This window comes from Ovis canadensis, chromosome 7 (assembly GCF_042477335.2).
Source record: "Ovis canadensis isolate MfBH-ARS-UI-01 breed Bighorn chromosome 7, ARS-UI_OviCan_v2, whole genome shotgun sequence".
Taxonomy (NCBI): domain Eukaryota; kingdom Metazoa; phylum Chordata; class Mammalia; order Artiodactyla; family Bovidae; genus Ovis; species Ovis canadensis.
Window position 1 is genome coordinate 61,048,039 of NC_091251.1, and position 22,879 is coordinate 61,070,917.

Sequence of the window (22,879 nt, forward strand, 5' to 3'; positions counted from 1 at the left end):
CTCCAGTATTCTTGCTTGGAGAATTCCATGGACAGAGGAGCCTGGCAGGCTACAATCCACGGAGTTGGAAAAAATCAGACACAGCCAAGTGACTCACTTTCCACCCCAGTCAATATAATCCCCTCATTTTCCCATTGGTCCAGGGGTACAAAAATCCTAAATACTCAAGGGGGAATCTCAATTTCCAGTTCAGTGGGAACATTGTTGGTTTTCTGGTGGAAGAATTCCTCCCGTGGGGCCCAAAAAGCCGAGCCCAAAGTTGCAGGTAGAGGAAGCAAAGATTATTTTCAATGAGTTATTGAATGTAACTTTACTGAGAGCCACACTCACTCTCTTGATTCCTGGATCCTTTGTTTCAGTGACAACCCATTTACAAAGAGCATCTCTAATGCCAAAATTGTGGTTTAAAAATACCATTCACATTTAAAAGCCAGAAAAATTTTATGAGACTAGCTAACTAAAGGTAAAGGATAGAAATACAATCTTAGAAAGGCTTTTTATAATAGAAAATGAGGAAGTTATCCAAAATTACTGGAATCATATCCCAAGGAAACAGCCAACTTTAAAAGGTTCTCACTCTGCTGAATAATGACTCCCAGAGATACCAAGTCCTGATCCCTGGAATGTGTAAATGTTTCCTTATGTGGCAAAAGTTTTGCAAATGTTGTTAAGGATCTTGGAATGGGGGAAAGTGTAAGATAATCAGGATGGGTCCTAAGTGCAATCACATGTATCTATAAGAGGGATGCAGAAGGAGACTCGGCATACAGGAGGAAAGAAAGCAGTATGACTCGGCATACAGGAGGAAAGAAAGCAATATGACCGTGGAGGGAGAGACCGGAGCAACGCCGCTACAAGCCAAGGAACGCTGGCAGCCACAGAAGCTGGAAGACACCAGGGGCAGGTTCTCCCCGAAAGCCTTCAGAGGAAGCATGGCCATGCCTACACCCTGTCCTGACCCAGTGAAGCTGGTTTTAGACTTCTGTCATCCAGACCTGTGAAACAGTGAGTTTCTGTTGTTTTAAGCCACCGTGTTTGTGATACTTTGGTCCTGTAGCCATGGGAAAATACACTAGCCAAAGATGGAACATCATGAAAATAAGTGCAGTGAGTCACAGCGTATAAATTGTTTTTTAACATTTCTGGAGTTCTAAAATACACGTAGATTCATTTTCATTAGGTAACCAAGTCATTATTCTGCATTAAACTGGTAAAGGGAAATATTATTCTTCAGACTAGCAATACACTTGATAAGGAAGTTTTGTTTCACATTAAATTTTAAATGAAGGATTTATAGAATTAAGATACCACCATTTTGTAATTTGTTATAAAATAATAGGACTAAACAATGATCTTCAATGGCATCTTTTAATTACATGATTAGGTGAAAAGGTTATAGGAAATGTATAATCCACCTCACAACTTCAAAACCCCACAGTTCAATCCCAACATTTAAAAAAAGGCCAAACAGACATATATACCTCCTGCTGTGATGGAATCGGAAATACAAGATACCAAAATGAAATTTTCTTGACAAAACTTCAAACCTGAATACTTTTAAGCTTCTAAATCTAAGTAACAGTTTATAAGAAATATTGGGAACAGGAAAATATTAAATATTTTAAATAGCATTGCTGGCATCCTATCAGCAGAATCCAAAGCATGGTGACCGTTCAGGGAAAAAAAAAAAAAAAACACACAAAAAACTTGTTTAACAAACTGCCAAAACAAAAAAGACAGAGAAAGGAAATTCAAATAAGCCACTATACAGCATAATTAAGACACTGGGCAAAATTTTAAAACATTTGGTATCAAAGAGTTACTGTTACTATGTTCAGTCCAGTCGCTCAGTCGTGTCCGACTCTGTGACCCCATGAATCACAGCACACCAGGCCTCCCTGTCCATCATCAACTCCCGGAGTTCACTCAGACTCAGGTCCATCGAGTCGGTGATGCCATCCAGCCATCTCATCCTCTGTCGTCCCCTTCTCCTGCCCCCAACCCCTCCCAGCATCAGAGTCTTTTCCAATGAGTCAACTCTTCACATGAGGTGGCCAAAGTACTGGAGCTTCAGCTTTAGCATCATTCCTTCCAAAAAACACCCAGGACTGATCTCCTTTAGAATGGACTGGTTGGATCTCCTTGCAGTCCAAGGGACTTTCAAGAGTCTTCTCCAGCATCACAGTTCAAAAGCATCAATTCTTCGGCACTCAACTTTCTTTACAGTCCAACTCTCACATCCATATATGACTACTGGAAAAACCATAGCCTTGACTAGACAGACCTTTGTTGGTAAAGTAATGATGTCTCTGCTTTTGAATATGCTATCTAGGTTGGTCATAACTTTCCTTCCAAGGAGTAAGCGTCTTTTAATTACATGGCTGCAGTCACCATCTGCAGTGATTTTGGAGCCCGAAAAAATGAAGTCTGACACTGTTTCCATTGTTTCTCCATCTATTTCCATGAAGTGATGGGACCAGATGCCATGATCTTTGTTTTCTGAGTGGTGAGCTTTAAGCCAAATTTTTCACTCTCCTCTTTCACTTTCATCAAGAGGCTTTTTAGCTCCTCTTCACTTTCTGCCATAAGGGTGGTGTCATCTGCATATCTGAGGTTATTGATATTTCTCCCAGAAATCTTGATTCCAGCTTGTGCTTCTTCCAGCCCAGCGTTCTCATGATGTACTTTACATAGAAGTTAAATAACCAGGGTAACAGTATACAGCCTTGACATACTCCTTTTCCTATTTGGAACCAGTCTCTTGTTCCATGTCCAGTTCTAACTGTTGCTTCCTAACCTGCACATAGGTTTCTGACCTGCATATAGGTTTCTCAAAAGGCAGGTCAGGTGGTCTGGAATTCCCATCTCTTTCAGAATTTTCCACAGTTTATTGTGATCCACACAGTCAAAGGCTTTGGCATACTCAATAAAGCAGAAATAGATGTTTTTCTGGAACTCTCTTGCTCTTTCCATGATCCAGCGGATGTTGGCAATTTGATCTCTGGTTCCCTCTGCCTTTCCTAAAACCAGCTTGAACATCTGGAAGTTCACGGTTCACGTACTGCTGAAGCCTGGCTTGGAGAATTTTGAGCATTACTTTCCTAGCGTGTGAGATGAGTGCAATTGTGCGGTAGTTTGAGCATTCTTTGGCATTGCCTTTCTTTGGGATTGGAATGATAACTGACCTTTTCCAGTCCTGTGGCCACTGCTGAGTTTTCCAAATTTGCTGGCATTTTGAGTGCAGCACTTTCACAGCATCACCTTTCAGGATTTGAAATAGTTCCACTGGCTTTGTTCGTAGTGATGCTTTCTAAGGCCCACTTGACTTCACATTCCAGGATGTCTGGCTCTAGATGAGTGATCATACCATCGTGATTATCTTGGTCGTTAAGATCTTTTTTGTACAGTTCTTCCGTGTATTCTTGCCACCTCTTCTTAATATCTTCTGCTTCTGTTAGGTCCATATAATTTCTGTCCTTGATCGAGCCTATCTTTGCATGAAATGTACCCTTGGTGTGTCTAATTATCTTGAAGAGATCTCTAGTCTTTCCCATTCTGTTGTTTTCCTCTATTTCTTTGCATTGATTGCTGAAGAAGGCTTTCTTATCTCTCCTTTCTATTCTTTGGAACTCTCCATTCAGATGCTTATATCTTTCCTTTCCTCCTTTGCTTCTCACTTCTCTTCTTTACACAGCTATTTGTAGCCCTCTCCGGACAGCCATTTTGCTTTTTTCATTTCTTTTCCATGGGGATTGGGGATGATCTTGATCCCTGTCTCCTGTACAATGTCACAAACCTCATTCCATAGTTCATCAGGCACTCTATCTATCAGATCTAGGCCCTTAAATCTATTTCTCACTTCCACTGTATAATCATAAGGGATTTTATTTAGGTCATACCTAAATGGTCATAGTGGTTAGGTATGATTTAATATGTTGAGTTTTTTAAATGTTTATTACTTATCTCAGTTGAGATTTACATACTGCAGAATAAGTTAATTTAAAAATATACTTAGGGGCTTCCCTAGTGGCTCAGTGGTAAAGAATCTGCCTGCCAATGCAGGAGACATGGGTTCAGCCCCTGGTCCAGGAAGATCCCATGTGCCTCAGCTATTAAGTCCATGTGCCACAGCCACTAATGCCTGCAAGCCCTAGAGCATGTGCTCTACAACAAGAAGCCACTGCAATGAGAAGCCCACTCACCACAAGCAGAGAGCAGCCCCTGCTCGTCACAACTAGAGAAAAGCCCTCACAGGAATGAAGACACAGCACGGTCATAAGTAAATACACAAAATTATTTTTAAAAATCAATTAAAAATAAAAATATATTTGGGCTTTACTTCAAAATAGCCCAGTTGGGGTTAGAAACTTAGCCTGCATGTAGATTAGGCAAGGTTGGTCAGGAGTTGATAATTTTTCTCATATTTGCTAGGATAAATCACGAACCTGAGTAAAGCCTATTCTCTTCCTACTATAGGCCTGTACCCTTGCAGCTGAATGTGAATGAGTGGCTGATTTCTTTTTATATGCACTTTCCCTAACGTCAATGGGTTCTTAATGCTGCCAGGCATCTTTTTTTTTCCTGGTTTCTTTTCCAGTTCCCAATCTGAAACATTTAATACATTTTTCTCTTTCTAAACCTCCACTATCTCTTCCCCATTTCCTCATAAAATCATCTTGCTGTTTCAGCCCACCAGGCTCCTCTGTCCATGGGATTCTCCAGGCAAGAATATTGGAGTGGGTTGTCATTTCCTTCTCCAGGAGATCTTCCCAACCCAGGAATTGAACCTGGGTCTCCTGCATTCCCCAGTGGCTCAGAGGGTAAAGCATCTGCCTGCAATGTGGGAGATCTGAGTTCAATCCCTGGGTCGGGAAGATCTCCTGGAGAAGGAAATGGCCACCCACTCTAGTATTCTTGCCTGGAAAATCCCATGGACAGAGGAACCTGGTAGGCTACAGTCCATGGGGTCGCAAAGAGTCGGACAGAACTAAGCAACTTCACTCACTCACTCCCATATAGAAAGTAGACACTTTACCAACTGAGCTACAAGAGAAGCCTGAACAAAATAAAAGTAATTGAAAGAGAACTTCAGAATATCCAAATGGCAAGCATTTGAAAAGCTACTGAACAGTAGGGAAATGCAAATTAAAACCACCGTCTGATATCACCAGCACCCACCAGAATGATTAAAATGACAAAGATTAGTAATATTAAGAAATGAAGCAAATGCAACTTTCACACCTTGCTGGTGGGAGTTATTTTGGTAGATCATGTTGTAAAAACGAGGACAGTACTTATTAAAGGTAAACGTGTATAACTTATGGCCCAGCAGTTTCACTCCTACATACCTACTAAACTGAAATGTATACATATATTCCCTATAAAACATTTCAAGAAGTTCATAGAGCACAATTCATAAAAGTTAACCCAAATATTCAGCAGCAGTTGAATGGGTAAAACTATGGTATATTCACATAGGGAATATCACACAGCAGTGAAAATCATTGAGCTTCGACTACATGCAACATAGATGAAACTCAAAATGTTGAGTTTAAGGAGTCATAAACAGAAGAGAACATACTACTTACAAAAAATTCAAAACCAGGTCACGGAGTAGTGGTGTTAGAGAACTAGGATCCACTTACCTGAATGTTGCAGAGCCAGTCCACTAACACAGGATGCTGATAAAGGAAAGTACTATTATCTGTGGGCTTCCCTGGTGGCTCAGACGGTAAAGAATCTGCCTGCAATGCATGGGACCCAGGTTCAATCCCTGGACCAGAAAGACTTCTTGGAGAAGGAAATGGCAACCCACTCCAGTATTCTTGCCTGGAAATCCCATGGACAGAGGAGCCATGAACATGTAGGCCTTAGGGTCACAAAAAAGTCAGTCATGACTGAGCAACTAAACAAAAGCAAGCAGACTGGGCAGCTAAATACGCAAAAGACCTGAAGTTCCCAATGGGTTTTGGTTTTTAAAGGCAAATTTGGAGGTGAGGGTTGCAGGATGTGTGATCAGGTTGGATGAGGTTTCAGGAATGTTAGTTGTCGATCTTCTGGTTCTACCAGTCTGGGGTCTATGATCTTGTGATCCTCCACCAGATGTGAGTCTTAGTTTCTGCAGGACAATTCAAAGATATGCATCAGACTGTTACCTCCCTTCAGGAAGAACTAGAAGTCCTCTGACTCCAATGTTCAAGCTCTTTCTTTCCACATTTACTTTCTCTAGTCATTCATTCGAGTCTGCTCTTTGAAATTTTAGGAATACCTGGGGGGGGTGGAGCTTTTCCTACAAACAAGAACTAGAGACACAGAAGGGCTTGTACCCAGAAGGGCCCTGCAAGGTCCTGCTGGGATTCAATGTCTGGTTATCTTTGCTGCAGCCTAGGTGGTAACTGGAAAGGGACACAGGAGCCCTCTGGGTTGCTGGTAATGTTCTGGTTTTTGATCAGGGTTCGAGTTACACAGATTTGTTCACTTTGTAAAAATCATAATCTATATCCTTGGGATTTTTGTGCTTTTCCGTGTGTGTATGTGTACGTGTGTGTGTGTGTACGTGTGTGTGTGTGTGTGTGTGTACGTGCACACACAGTTTCTCAGTCGTGTCTGACTCAGTCCCAGGGACTGTAGGCCACCAGGCTCCTCTCTCCACGGGATTTTCTAGGCAAAAATCCTGGAGTGGGTCGCCATTTCCTACTCCAGGGAATCTTCCCAACCCAGAGATAGGACCCACATCTCCCGCCTTGGCAGACAGATTCTTGTGCCACAGGAAGCCCCCTTTCTGTGTGTATATTATACCTAAAATAACTCCACAGACTCTACAGACCACCACATTGGCCCTCTATGTACATCTGAGCCCATCTATCCTGCCTTCAGTCCTGCTACTGTGGGTAAACTGTCGTCCATGCTTCCAACAGAGACAGGCCCTTTCTCCTGTGCGCTACGTAATGACCCTGTCTTCTTCACTAGGCCGTCACTCTGGCAAGCAACCCATCTCATTCCTGCATCTTTTCCTCTAAACTAGATCTTTCTTATCAACCGACAAATATGCTATCACTTTTCTAATTTTTAGGACAAACTGCTCTTAACCTGCCATCATTTTACTTTTATTCTCCTTCTCTTGCCTTAAAGCAAAACTCAAAACATTTATCTATACTGGCCAAAGCCAGATTTGCTCTAACATTCTCTCTGAACCACCTCCAATCATATTCTCACCTCCAAACACCACAAAAAAATTGATCTTATCAAGGCCAGCTCTATGTTGTTAAATCCAATAGTCCTGTCTTCGTTCTCATCTTAAGCGATTTTCAGTGGCTTGGGGCACAGTCGTCAACTTCCTCATTCCCGAGTCGCTTTCTCCTTTACACTTCCAGAACCCTGCACGGCCAGTGGCTTTCCTTCTACCTCCCCAGCTGCTCCCCTCCAACTCTTCTTCTGTTGGTTCTTCCTTATCTCCGTAACTTCTGCATTTTAGAAGGCCCTCAGAACTCATCTGGGAGGCTCTTTTCTAGTTCTCTTCACTCCTTGGGGCTCTCATCCCATTCCATGGCTTTGTATGATAAATAAACTGAGGAGCCCCAGGTTAAGTGCCTCCAGTCCAGACCTCTCTCCTGAACCCAGACTCCTGTCACAGTCATCCCCTCAGCATCTGTTCTCAGATGTCTAATAGGCATCGTCAATTTTATATCTTCAAAGTCAAACCCATGGTCTTCCCCTAAACAGCCACTCTTTCACAGTGTGCCTGTCTTGGTCCATGGTAGCCCTGTCCTCCTAAACTTAACACCCGAACAAAACCACTGGAGTCATCCCTGACGGCTCCACTGATCCTCATAAGCAAACTCCCTTTGTCCGCAAACTCTCATATTGAACCTTCAAAACATTCCCAGGATCTGACCACTTTGGCCATTTCTCCTGCTGCTAGCCGGGTCCTCGCCGCTGCTGCTAGTGCTGGGATCAGCACGCTGGCCTCTACGCTAGCCTCCTGGCCCCACCCCCGCCTCCCAGCCAACCAGCCTGTCCTCAGTGCAGCATTCAAGTGTTAGATCCTGTCAGCCTCTGCTCGAAACCTTCCAGCGGCCTTTAATCTCTCTCAGAGAAGACAAGTCCACCCTATGGGTCACAGAGGCCATCAGGATACACCCTCTTCCCCTGTATTCTTAAGTCTTCACCCCTCCCTTTCCTCTGCTCCATTTACACCCGTTTTCTTGTTGTTCCTTAAACATGACAGGTGTGTTCCTGCAGTCTTTCCTCTTGGCCTAGAATGTTCTTCCCCCATTTATCCTCACCGGTCATTCCTTCATCTCCTTCAGATGTTCACTCAAATGTTACCTTTTTCATTAAAATGTAACCTCCCTGACCTGACCACACTATTTAAAATTTTCCTCCCCACTGGAAGGTCTCATTCACTCCCTTCAATTTCTCTCTAGTATTTGCCTCCTAATATACATATATGTTAATTGTTTATAGGTGTTTTCCCACTAGTACGTGAACAACATTAGCATGCGAATCTCTGTTTTATTGACTACACTATCCCTGGTGTCAAGAACAATGCCTAGTAAATAGTAAGAGCTTAATTAACATTTGTGGAATGAATGAATGAGCTATTTCACTGCTTGTCATACACTCAAAGCTTCATAGAGATGGGAACTCTATCTCTGTAACGACTGGCCAACTAAGGGAAAGAAGTCACAGTAGGTAAACTGAACTTCAGTTCAGCTGAAGTACTTAAGGCAGGCCATGGATTTAATTATTCTGTCCATTTTTAATTCAAATACTTGTTCTCCCCACATAAATTATATCATCTCTTTCCAAACAAGATTTCCAAACTGCCTTTTCTTCCTTTCTTAAATTTTCACAAAATCAAGAAAAGAGGGCATATTGCAATGGGCAGAGTGTGCAGCAAAAATATAGTGATTAAAACAACACTTATCAGTCCACAAATCAAAAGAGGAAATTCAAGCTTTCTAAAGGAATACAAACACAGTTGCTCAATTCATCAATAGGATGTTTCCTTTCCAGAGATAAGGTATAGAAACAGATATGAGAGAAGGAAAAATCAACAGATGGGTTGGTTTAATTGTACAGTTTCTAAAATACACTAACCCAAGGAGGGCGAAATTTGACCCTTCTGATATGAAGACCTTGTGTTTGTTATTAAATAAAGAGCATTTCCTGTTCACCTGAATGTGTAATATTTCTAGAGGAAATGTCAATGCTTGGAGAATTTCAGCAACTTGTTCCCCCAAAACGATAAGTTCACATTTTAATCTTTTTAATGTATTTATATAAAGACATATTTTTTCCCCACATGAAAATTTAAAGAGGAAGTTGACTATGAAGCCAAAGACCTAAGTTCTTTTTTCAGGACATGTGTACTTGGAAACTTTTCTGCCCCCTGGCAGCCCCCTCAGAGGGGGACCAAGGACATTCGAAAGGCTAATAGGTGGAGAGGTCTATAGTCATTGGTGCTAAGGACAGACCTTACAGGGCTCACTGCAGAGCAACTGACTACTCACCAGTCATCTCCATGATGAGAGCAAGGTGACGAGGACCCTGCGACAGTACAGGTAAGCTGGTGGTGGCACTGCCCATTTTCAAAGGAATACAGCCTTACAGAAGCAGTCACTAACCTAGAAAAGTCACTGTGCCAGACACAGTCATAGCTATGTCAGAGTACATGGAATGCTGGGAAAGCTGATTGTGAGAACACTCGATGAACTGACTCAAAATCAGAAAGGAAGAACACAGGCTCATTGCACGATCCAATTATACGAGTGAGTGAGTGAGTGAAAGTTGCTCAGTTGTGTTCCAACTCTTTGTGACCCCGTGGACTATACAGTCCATGGAATTCTCTAGGCCAGAATACTGGAGTGGGTGGCCTTTCCCTTCTCCAGGAGATCTTCCCAACCCAGGGATCAAACCCAGATCTCCCACATTGCAGGCAGATGCTTTACCAGTTGAGCCACAAGGGAAGCCCAAGAGTACTGGAGTGGGTGGCCTTTCTCTTCTCTAGCGGATCTTCCCAACCTAGGGATCTAACCGGGGTCTCCCTCATTGCAGGCGGATTCTTTACTGAGCCATCAGGGAAGCACCAGATTATACAGACTGGTGTGTAAATCACTTTTCCAGAATGTACTGTAAGCAGAAAACCAGTTCTACCATATACAGGATACGCTTATCTGTTTACAAAGGATCACTGCCTCATCACAGAAGAATATAACTTGCAGCTAATTGCCTTCTGATAAAGTGAGATCTCCCTATAGCTCAAACAGTAAAGAATCTGCCTGTGATGCAGGAGACCAGGGTTTGATCCCTGGGTTGGAAAGATCCTCAGGAGAAGGGAATGGCAATCCACTCCAGTATTCTTGCCTGGAGAATCCTATGGACAGGGGAGCCTGGCGGGTTACCGTCCGTGGGGTCGCAAAGAGTCCAACATGACTAAGCAACTAATAACAACCTGATAATTATCTCTGGAGCTTTAGAAAAGAAACTGTTTCACTGGGTAACATTTGTTGGGTAGGTGACCAGAAGGCTGAGGCAGAGAAGGCACGTACAACACACACACACACAACTGTCTCCCACCCAAGGAAATGTATAAACCACAAAATCAGTGACCATTCCATTCACATACCTAAATAAGAGTTTTGACTCCAGAGGCATAAAGATGGAGTAACCAGACCTAGTGTATTCTTGTTATCTAAATAATCCTTAATACTACAGGACACCCACCCCCCGCCAACTAAAATGAGTTCCAGTTTTGACAGTAAATTATATGATGACCTTACCTAATGGCTGCTACAATCGTTGTTATGAAACATTAAGCTTTGGCTGTGAAGCTTGCAAAATGAGTGCTGTAATTTTCCTGTAAGGATATGGATGGTCACATTGGTTAAATCACCCTGGCTTTTTTATTGGCAATGTTAACAAAACAAGGGGAGCATTCTTGTGCATCGGCCATTTATACAGCCTGCCATTATCACTAGGGAATAATGGTGATTCTCTTGCTGGCTACTGGGGATTTCGAATGTTACCAAGAGTTATGAGAAAAAGTCTCATGGTTTTATTTCTGGCTTACTAGACCAAAAAAAAAAAAAAAGAGGTAGAGATTTTAATCAGAAGCTATTTATTAAGTTAATAGTATAAAACAGAAGGCCTTCTGTCCATCAAAAAGTCCCCTCCCCACTACCAAGCCTAGAATTATTAGGAATGGGCACCTCCAGAGAGTGGAAAACTCAATACCAATTCAACTGAAATCCAGGGTCTCCTCCCACACTTACCCAGACAGCTGGTTCTTATTATGAACTCAGTGATAAAGTGCATGAAGGAGCTATTGGAAGTGGGCTGAGTCAGTGTTCCCCCAGGGAAGTAGTCTGCAAGTCAGCATATCTACTCTCCACACTCCAAAAGCAGCCCTCTGACCCTGGGGGATGCCATGAATTCCACAGCCCCCGTCCCCCACCCTAAACAGTACCAGCATACCCTGGCCCTATTGGCACATGTCCCTGGCCCTCAGGTGTCGATCCGCCCACAGTACAGCTCAAAGTTCAGTCCCATAGATGGCCTTATGGCGTAAATACTCTTCTAAGCACTGCAGGATGTTATCATCCACCCTTGGGTCAAACTTGTTTGCCAAGAGGTGATGGTTCTGGAGAATCCAGTGCAGGTCCCCAACCCCATAAATGCAGATGGCCCGCTGATGGATTCCAGAGCAGGGTGCATAAGGTGCCCCCATGCTGACATCTCCCTCGTGGTCCTGCCACTTGACCAGCCTGGCGATGGCAGTCATGTCTGAGATGTGATACTTGGGGTGGTAGGGAACAGAGCCAGGCATCCATGGAGCACGCTGAAGGGTGGCCCAGAGGTGTTCGTCGGGGCTATAGGTGTCTTTGACCCATTCAATCAGTCTTTGGGATTTGGGGTTCTCTAAGACATGTTGGACAAAGGCTCGAGAAGCCACAAAATAGGCATTCCCAGTGAACATAGGTAAATTATCAGGGGGAGGGTCCTTCATCTTGCTGGTTAGGGACAGTCTGTCTGTCACCTCGTAGCGGTATTTCCAGCGAGTTTTTTTGTACTCAGAAGGTATCTCAGACTCCATACTGTTCTTCCCATTCAACATCTTGAGGGCCAGGACCATCTCGGCATTGGTCTTTATGGGGAAGTCTGTCCCGCATGTATTCAGTAAGTATTTCCATGGCACCGAGCTCTGGAGCAAGTCTTCCATACAGTTCAGGTCGGCCTGCACTCTGGACCAGGAGGCATAAACCACGGGGACCAACTTACTGGCCATGAAGACATTGGGGAAGCAGGAAATAATGGCCTTGACTGCCTCTTTGAAAGTTTCTGGGGACTTCACATCCACGTGGACACAGTATATGTTCTGAGGGGCATACACAGCTCGCAGCAGCCGTTCAAAGTTTTCAATCTTCTCATGCACCACCATCGAGTATGCAATGGGGAAGTCTAGCTCTTCTTTGCTCAGTGGGAACTGTATGAACTTCCTTTGGGCCTTAAACTGCTCACAGTCCCTGGTTATGTTGAGGTAATAGGTGTCAGTGAAAGGCAACCGCTTCTTCTTGACTTCCAGGTTGTCCAGGAGAGCCTGGACCACCGCTTCCTGGTCCCCTCGTGTGATCCCAGAACAGTTGATGGATCTCTTTGCTGGCAGCTTCAGGTTCTTGTACAAAACGTCCCTACAACGCTGACTTTGGAAGTCCCTGGACTCCAGATCCAAGGAATCTACATCACATTTCAACCTGAGAGAAAGCCTCAGAGCAACAACAGCCAGCAGCATATAGCAGCCCAGGGCCCACAGATGATGCCCCCGGCAGAGCTTCTTCTTCCACCCAGTCATCTTCATGGGATGGGAGGTCAGTAGTGTTTGGGTACAGGGAAGGTGGAGGAGGAGATCCTTGGACAGAACAAAATGCCTTTAGTTACAAACTAATCCGGAATATCCCCAATGAACATCAAGTTCAACTCCAGAGTGATGGCAAAGATAGATTTCTTCTCTAGACAAATATCCTCAGTCAAGTCCTGCCTAGGACCCTTGTGGATGGAGATCTGTAACCTGACGCTGCAAACCAGCTGATCATGCTGGGACTGGAGTTAGGACCCGGCTCCACCTCCACCCGGGAGAGAGAAAAGGAAGCAACCCTGGGTACCTGCTGCTGTGGAGGAGTACTGAGTAAGAGGAAGTCCCCACCCTTTATTCCAAGGAAGAGAGGACTTCTGCCTACACCTTACCACCCTGTGTCTAAAATAGCTTTTATCTAGAGGACAGAATTTGTGATTGGTCTAGACAGAAAAGACAGGAAGTTCACACTCTCACCTTCAGTTCTAGAAACCCAAAGTTCTTCTAAAAGATACAGTTCACTTCTTGGTCTTATTTGACAGTTCATATTTTAGATGCTTTCACCACACATAATTCACTGGTTATATATAGCATCTGCTGCTGCTGCTGCTAAGTCGCCTCAGTCGTGTCCGACTCTGTGCGACCCCATAGACGGCAGCCCACCAGGCTCCCCCCTCCCTGGGATTCTCCAGGCAAGAACACTGGAGTGGGTTGCCATTTCCTTCTCCAATACATTAAAGAGAAAAGTGAAAGTAAAGTGGCTTAGTCGTGCCCGACTCTTAGTGACCCCATGGACTGCAGCCTACCAGGCTCCTTCATCCATGGGATTTTCCAGGCAAGAGTACTGGAGTGGGCTGCCATTGCCTTCTCCGGATATAGCATCTAGCCATGCTTTAAGAAAATGCTCTTAAACAAGTACAAAAAATTGAACATAATTCCAAAAATACATTATAGTCATTCATATAGATAACTCTCTGTTGACTCAGATTTATCATCTATCCAGGGACTTTCCTGGTGGTCCAGTAGTTAAGACTTCACGCTTCAAAGGCAGTGGGTGCAGGTTCAATCCCTGGTTGTAGAACTAATATCCCACTATGCTGCATAGTGAGGCCAAAAATAAATGAATAAAATATATCCACACAAATGGAGAAGGGAATGGCAGCCCACTCCAGGATTCTTGCCTGGAGAATTCCACGGACAGAGGAGCCTGGCAGGCTACAGTCCATGGGGTCGCAAGAGTCAGACACGACTTTGAGACTAAACCATCCACACACAGAGACACACAGAGCTATGCCTATCAGTATTTAATGAGTGCTTTCTATGAGTCAGAAATATTTCTTTACGTCGTCCCCTTGGATCTTCACAACATGCTTAAAACACAGTATTATTAGGCCTCTTTTATAGAGACGAAAACAGAAGCTAAATAACTTGCCAAATATCACATACTTATAAAAAGCAAATCTGGGACTCATCCATATTCCCTCGTCCCCGTGTCTGTGTGTGTGTGTGTGTGTGTGTGTGTGTGTGTGTGTCTGTGTCTGTGTATCTGTGTCTGTAAGCTTGATTCTTGTTCCTCCACCACAGTTACATTTTAAATACAATACAGGGTACTTAGAAACTGCTATGTAAAAAAATAAACAAGGTCCTACCATACAGTACAGGGAACTATATTCAATATCCTGTGACAAAACATAATGAAAAAGAATATGAAAAGTATGTCAATTTAAATGTCTATTTGAATCACTAGGATACTTAGTACCAAAGAAAACCAGATACTATAGAGGGGGAAAAAACTCCTAAAAGGTGAGAAAGAGAAACAAAATGTGACATACCCTTCCAGCAATAACTCTTTTCCCTTATCACAATCTCCTTTGATGCATGATTGTATCCACTTGAGGAATAACTTACGGAAATCTAAGAGGAAGGAAAAATGAACAATAAAGAAAACTCACCTTTAATCGCTTCTGTCCTATTTAGGGAAGATCTATTGCCACAGTGTGTTTCTTTTTCCAAGGGTCGGGTTCTGTGGAAGTGAACATGAGCATCATATCTCCTGGTCTCCTTTCAGCCTCTCCAGAATACGTTTTCTAACTTCCTAGGACATCCAAGAGACTGTGGCAGTTTCCTCCTTAATCTCTGTAAAGTAAAGAGCAGCAGGTGCCTCCGTCACTCGCCCAGCTTCCTGCTCTCAGATAAGAGAGCAAGCGCAGATATATCATTCAGGATCATATTTGCAAGAACAAGTCACCAAGGCAGGTGAGCAAGCAGGAAAAAATGCTGGCAATGTCTGAGAAGGCAAGCAGCTATTTGATCCAAAACAGTCCAGTTTGTACCCATGCTCTCCTGCTGTAAAATCATTTATAACAACCTGTCAATACTCATGCAAGAACCTGAAAGCTTTTTTCCCCCTAACAAGGAACCATGAAAACATACAGGTGCGCCCTTGCCTTCTTTTGACCTGGAGATCAGAGGTTACTCCTCTTATGTTCCCTGAAGACTCCCTGAATTTCACTGAAGACTGAAGCAATAAAAATGACCTTCAAAGTTGTTTCTTTTGTTGTTTTATTTGAAGGGGAAAAGTAAAGCAAAAACCAGAGTTTGTTCTTTCATGGCAACTGCTCAAAAAAACAAACAAAAAATCCATTTGCCTTTCCATGACTGTTAATAATCTTTAGGCTGTAGGAATATCCTTGAGATTCCAAATTGTAGATCTCCCTCACTAATGTCTGAGACTCTAGGATTCTTGGCAGTCTGAACAAAGGATAACACCAAGAGAGTCCCATAGATGGTTTTGGCAATACAGTATGAAAAATGCCTCCTTCAAAACTGCTGGCAGGGACCTTGCTGACAGGTTCTTCCCTGGTGGTCCAGTGGTTAACACTATGACCTCCCAAAGTAGGGGGCACAGGTTCAATTTCTAGGCAGGGAACTAAGATCCTTGTATGCCACACCCAAGAGAAAACAAAAAACTGCTCACATTGCTTGCCACTCTTTGTCTCTCTCACCCTCAAGTCACTCCTCCAAAACTGCAGCATTCCTCACCAAATGTTTGAAATAGCAAATTTAATATTAATAATTTCATGGAAAGAATTTAACTAGGTATCAAGTAAGTAAGTGAAAGTCGGGGGAGGGATCGAAATGCTAAATTATTAGGGAAGAAGCAATTGCCGGAGAAGGCAATAGCACCCCACTCCAATACTCTTGCCTGGAAAATCCCATGGACGGAGGAGCCTGGTAGGCTGCAGTCCATGGTGTCGCTAAGAGTCGGGCACGACTAAGAGACTTCACTTTTACTTTTCACTTTCACACATTGGTGAAGGAAATGGCAACGGACTCCTGTGGTCTTGCCTGGAGAATCCCAGGGACAGGGGAGCCTGGTGGGCTGCCATCTATGGGGTCGCACAGGGTCAGACACGACTGAAGCGACTTAGCAGCAGCAGCAATTGCTGGAAGTAGGCTGGAAGGAGGGAGATACTTAGGAACTGTTTACTTGAGAATTTGGGAAGAGGGGTGCCAGTAAGGAGCAACTCAGACCTCTGAGATGGGAACCCTAAAGCAGATGGTGCCTGGGTCACTGAGCTCAGAGGAGATCCTCTTCGCCTGAGATCCAGACTTCTCCTGAAGAGCCTGGTGTCTCTGTCCTTCGTTACTGTTAACTGGATTCAGCGTAGGCACATAAAGGAATGGCCACAGCGAGGTTAAAGGGAGTTGCCATGGTGATGCTCACATAAGCAATGTACAGAGAAAAACAACAGGAAGTTCCGCCTCCAGCCTCCCTCCAGCGCCCCCTACTGGCAGAGTGTAACAGGGGGCGCTGATAAGCACTAACATGATTTGCAGACTCCCCCATTCCACATAACAAAGGTGAGTCCAGAAGGGCAGGCTTCGTGTAAAGACAACAGTGTAATATCCGGGATGAGTTAGTGCTACCTTCCTTCTACAAGAATTGTTTACGCAGCCCCCAATAAAGCATCAGGATAGGTCTTTTCCTTTTGGAGAACCTCCTCTGCCTGTTTATGGAGACTTCCCTGGTGGGCTAGTGGTAAAGATGTAAGAGACGTGGGTTCGATCCTTGGGTCGGGAAGATCTTCTGAAGAAGGGAATGGCAACCCACTCTAGTATATCTTGCCTGGAGAATCCCATGGACAGAGGAGCCTGGCGGGCTACAGTCTATAGAGTTGCAGAGTCAGAGGCGACAAGCAACTTAGCACGCACTACCAGTTTCTGACTACAGATGAGGACGAACCATCGGCAGGCATCCATATGTAGCCATATGCGCCCCCTCTCGCCCCCTCCCCGCCATCAGCTCTTGTCTGCTGCCGGCTTTGGTCACTGTGAGGCGAAAACAATTAAAGGATAACACTTCAGTATCTGGGTATAGCAAAATCTTTCTAATTTGCTTTATATCTTTCTTTGCTTTGATGACCTCCTCAAAGTCCCACCATCTTGCCCATTTAAAAAAAAAAAAAATCACAGAATCTCTCAATAGAGATATATCTTAAATATTTGATTTTTAAAGTAACCTAAACAGGAATCCACTTTTATAATATATGCTAATAGAACGTTAACAAATTGTGGATATATTTTGTTAAGATAGTCTACATATTAGCAACACGAAGTGGCTCATAGTTATGGGCACACCTGGATTTTGGCAGGAGAGATCTAGCTCTGAATCCTGGCTCTGTTACTTTCTAGCTGTGTGACCACTGGCAGATTCTTTAATCCCTCTGTGTGTCAACGACTTCCTTTATATAGATGGGGCTATATATACAATACCCATTTTATTGAATTGTTGTGAAGATTAAGCAAGATAACATACGAGAGACAGAGGAGCCTGGTGTTCTGCAGTCCATAGGGTTGCAAAGAGTTGGATACCACTTATCCACTGAACAACAACAACGGTGAGCAGCTTGGCTTTAAAGCTGGCATATCAGCCCCTTGGTGAAGGTTACTGTTAGGTAGTCTCCAATGGGGCCTAGTTTTATAGCTCAAGGAGGGTACAAATAGTGTTCTTTAACTGGATCAAGGGAAAATGCTGATGCTGGTGGATGTGGCTAGACAGGGAGATCAGGGAGGAGACCTGGAATTCGCCCCTTCTCTGTGCTGTTCATGTAAGTGGTCAGTATTAGCACTGCAGGGAGGAGGGGTAGGTGTAAGCTGACCCCAGGGAAATGCAGGAGAGAAAACAGAAAGGCTGGAGAGAGACACAGGAAGATCAGGAGCCAGGCAACCCGCAGAGATCACAATACAGCAGATTCCACACCTTAAGTCCGTGCTGGCCTTGAAGAGAAAGTTCAGCAACTGGCAAGAGGGAGGAACAGGGGACTGCCCCGTGGTTAAGAATCTGCCTTGCAATGCAGGGGACACAGGTTCCATCCGTGACTGGGTAACTAAGATCCCACATGCCGTCAGGCAACTAAGGCTGTGTACCACAATTACTGAGGCCCTGTGCCACAACTAGAAAGTCTGAGCAACACAAGGAAGATCCCCAGTGCCACAACTGAGACCCAATACAGATAGTAAAATGAATAAATAAATATTTTTTAAAAAAAAAAGAAGGGAGGAAGAGCCCAGTCTCATAGTGCCTGGCGACCAAGCAAGTTTCAAGGCAGGAGCCCAGACCTAGGAAGTTAATCCCTTCATGTGGGTTTCTTTTAGCCTTGTTGAGATACAATAAAGCCAGGTGAGCCTGGGGACAAAGAGATTTTCAAGTCCCAAACAATGAAACTGATGAGGGCCCTGGTGGCTCAGTGGTAAAGAATTCACCTGTCAATGCAGGAGACACAGGTTTGACCCCTCTATCAGGAAGACCTCTTGGAGGAGGGAATGGCAACCCACCCCAGTATTCTTGCTGGGAAAATCCCAGTGGGGTCACAAAGGATCGCACACGACTGAGCATACACGTACACACACACACTCACCTCCCTCAAGTACTGAAAATAAAAGCAACATTAAGCCCAATAATAAATATAAATCTGACACAGTCCTGAGTTATCACAATGACTATTGCTTTGGTTTCATTTCTGAACTAGCAGACTTTTCGCACTCAGACCCCTCAATCCTTTTCCCCTAATCATGAGTTTCATCTGATTATTGGCAAACAATTTTACCTGCTTCCATGGTCTTTAATCACAAATCTCTGTCTGTGAAATGGTCTAGGAGTTTCAACAATGGGGAAACTAAGGCAGGCTCAACATGATGGATCTGGAAGAATGCAGCAGAGTTTGGTGTTACCCTTGATGGAGGTACAGGGAACCCTGGGCTTCCCAGAGGGCACAGCAGTAAAGAATCTACCTGCCAATGCAGGAGGCTCAAGAGACACAGGTTCCATCCCTGGGTCAGGAAGATCCCCTGGAGTAGGAAATGACGACCCACTCCAGTATTCTTGCCTGGAGAATCCCATGGACAGAGGAGCCTGGCAGGCTACTCTGAGAAAGACTGCAAACAGTCGGACACAGCCCAGTGTACACACACACCCAACAAGAGGGTCAGAGGAAGGTCCAGACAAAAGAGATCCAACCATTTGATGCTGAGTTTACAAACTAGCAAATGCATCCTTTTACTTATTTCATTAGGGTGGTATTCATCCCTAGTATCTGTCAGTTTTGTCCTCTCATTAACTGTAAGCTCCTGAAAACATATTCGTTCTCTCTCACTTCCTAGGGCAGTAGGTATTAGCAGAATTCTAAGGCTACCCAGAAGAAAAAGTTTGCATGTGGTCAGAGAGAGCAAGGGGAGCCCCAGTGACTGACTAAGGAGAAGGGGCCATGACTCAGAGACAGAGGAAATAAAAAGAGATAACCAAGCCAAGTTAATATGTTATCAGATAGGTAGAACTGGAGTCTGAGAGAGAGAGAAAGTGCTGAGGAAGGTGGGATGTAGGTACTTTAACCTCTAACCTCATTCAATGTTCGGTATCAGTAGGCTCTTGGAGAAGATGGACTATGGTCTCTAGCCACAGAGAAGTGGTTCAGAGACCCAGCGTGATCATCTTTGTCTCCAATCAGGGATGTAGAACACAACTCAGGCTCAGCTAAGGTTGCCTGGCTGGGGGCACTCTCCAGTCCCACGCAAAACTCTCCCGCCCCCTGGACACACTCCACACTTCTAAAGAAAAAAGATTCAAGAAAGAAAAGAAAAAAAGGAAGAAGAAGGAAAAAAAAAAAACAACACCCCCCAGAACTCAGTAAGAACTTACTCGCTAAATGCAGAGGAAACTTCTGAAGAAAAGGAAACAATCTCCTCAGGCAAACTAACCCGACTCTCCCTGCTCCTCCCATTCCCAAGGTGGATCACTCGCTAAGTCATAAAGGAAGCCCCTTATCCTCACTCTCTGCCCTCACTTTTGGGTGATGCTCTGCTTGCTACCAAGGCCAGGGTTCCGCTTCTCAGCACCACAGATGGAAGGGCAGCCATGGCCAGGCTTTTTCTGTGCCACCCCAACTCCCCCTCCATGAACACATCAAGACACACTTGTTCGTCCTCATCGCGGTGTCCTGATCCCAAGGGCAAGGACCATTTCTGACTCAGCTCTGCCTCCTTATAGCAGCTAGTGCAAGAACTTGCAAATGACAGATACACCAGAAATGTTTCCTGAATTGAACAGCTTCCTTGGTGTCCCTTGAAGGTCCTCTAAGTACTGGAGTCATGAAACCAAGGCTTACTAATAATTACTGGGCTTGATGGATAGAGGCACCTTCCAACTGTATGCAAAAATACAATACCACAGAGTTGAAGCCAACTGAAATCCAAATAGCAATTTTGCTTAAGAAACTTCCTCAGAAGAAATCTTCCAAAACTGAAATTTAAAGGCATATTAATTTGAGATTATGTTACCTCCTACTGAGTCATTATAAAGTCACCTTTTAAAGGGAACCTGTAACAAATGACATATACAATGACACTGTTTTATTCACTCACTGCATTTAACACTGAGGAAGCTGCTAACATTTCAGTATTAGAGATACTAAGTGGATTAAGACAATCCCTACTCTCAAGCTAAATATTCATTGGAAGGACTGATGCTGAAGCTGAAGCTCCAATACTGGTCACCTGATGCCAAGAGCTGCCTCACTGGAAAAGAACCTGATGCTGGGAAAGAGTGAGGGCAGGAGGAGACGGGGACGACAGAGGATGAGATGGTTGGATGGCATCACTGACTCAATGGACATAAGTTTGAGCAAGCTCCAGGAGATGGTGAAAGACAGGGAAGCCTGGAGTGCTACAGTGGGGTCACAAAGAGTCAGACATGACTTAGCTACTGAACAACAGCTCAAGCTGTTTATAGTCCTGTGTGGGAGAAATGTTTGAAAATAGACTATAATGCCATGTATAAGTGCAAAAAAGGATATGTGTTGGATATAATGGAGGACCAGAGTTTGAAACTAAAAAAGAAATGGTTAGAAGTACAAGTGCAAACAAATTAATGTAGGTTTTAATGAAATCTAGAAAAAGAAAATTAAGAATTTGTCTGAATGCCTCCTGCATTGTTTCAGGAAGGATCTTGGCTAATTGTTACGAGAGGAACAGATATTATGGATTAAAGAAAACCTCCCCTTACAGAAGTCATTTGGAAAAAGAATGTTAGATCCCTACCCTACACTATAAACATAAATAAACTAAAGATTAAAACCAAAAGGAGAAAACAGTTCTAAAATTTCAGGAAATATACAGAATAACGATACTTAGGTTGGGAAAGTATTTTAACTATTATACCAAAACCTGAAAATTATAAACAAAAAAGAAACAGATTTGACTGTGAAAAAATCATAAACAAAAATACAATTTAAAGTGTAAAATGGGCTTCTAGGAAAGCTCCTTAAAATGGAGAGGCTAAGCCCTTCTTTCCTTTCTTTTTATTATCATGAAAGCAGATGTAATGGTTGGAGCTCTGGCAGCTACTTAGGACCTGGAGGCAACATTCAGGAAGGGAGCCATCAAGCCACTTCACTAGTTCTAGACTGCCTACTTCTAGGCTTCATTTATATGAGAAAGAATTTTCTGTCTTATGTGGCCACTATTTTTTCAGGTCTCTGACATGAATCACAAATTCTTAGCCCATACGGAAGATGTTTCCTAACTCAGGGACATTTAGAAACATAGATATGAAACAGACTTAGGTTTCAGGGGAGTAAAAAGAAGTTCTGAAACCTGCAAAGTACAGAACAGGAGCTCTAATTTCTGTACTCTCTACCACCACCTCTCCCATCCCTATAACACCACCACCATTATTTGTTTCTTATTTGAAAACACATTTCAGAAAAATGTCTGGAAGGGAATGTACTAAAATATTAACCATGGTATTCTGGGTTGTGTGATTGTGGCTGGTTTTCAGTTTCCCCTTTTTGTCTCATCAGTTGTCTAATTTATCTAGCATGCACAGGCATTATATTTTTTTAATTTTTTAAGAAAAGCTATTTTAGAATCATCTTAGGAAGCAAAACAAAATAGTGCTCTCCACTCTTTAATAATACAATAGCCACAATATGGAAGCAATCTAATGTCCATTGATAGAGGAATGAATAAAGAAGATGTGGTATCTTTATACAATGGAATATTACTTAGCCACAAAAAAAAACACAAAATAATGCCATTTGCAGCAACATGGATAGCCCTAGACATTATCTCACTAAGTGAAAAATGTCAGAGAAAAACAAATGCCATATGATATCACATATATGTAGAATCTGAAATATGACACAAATGAACTTGTTTACAGAACAGAAACAGTCTAACAAAGGGAAAACAAATGTATGGTTACAAAGGAGGAAAGGGGCTAGGGGAGAGATAAATTGGGAATTTGGGATCAGCAGACACCAATGTCTATGTATAGAATAAACAACAAGGTCCTACTGTATAGCACAGGGAACCATATTCCATATCCTGTAATAAACAATAAAAAAGAATATGAAAAGAAATATATATATATATGAATCACTTTGCTATATACCAGAAATTAACATAGTATTTTAAATCAACTATAGTTCAACTAAAAAAAAAAATCATGCTGTCTTTGATTGCAGAAGT

At 43.3% G+C, this 22,879-nt stretch overlaps 1 protein-coding gene across 4 annotated transcripts in view; it reads right to left on the bottom strand.

Moving 5' to 3' along the window:
- GCNT3 (glucosaminyl (N-acetyl) transferase 3, mucin type) overlaps positions 1–22,879 on the bottom strand; it is a 70,935-nt gene that overhangs the window by 14,701 nt on the left and 33,355 nt on the right. For 2 of the 4 annotated variants that reach the window (XR_011258226.1, XR_011258227.1), the window contains exon 1: positions 14,806–15,099. Coding sequence is in view for 2 of the 4 variants with exons in the window: in XM_069596339.1 (XP_069452440.1) it covers positions 11,537–12,859 (1,323 nt within the window). In the remaining 2 variants the exon portion in view is untranslated. Of the gene's footprint in view, positions 1–11,105; positions 12,911–14,805; positions 15,368–22,879 lie in introns of those variants that run through there. The other 2 variants (XM_069596339.1, XM_069596338.1) reach the window with 2 other exon arrangements.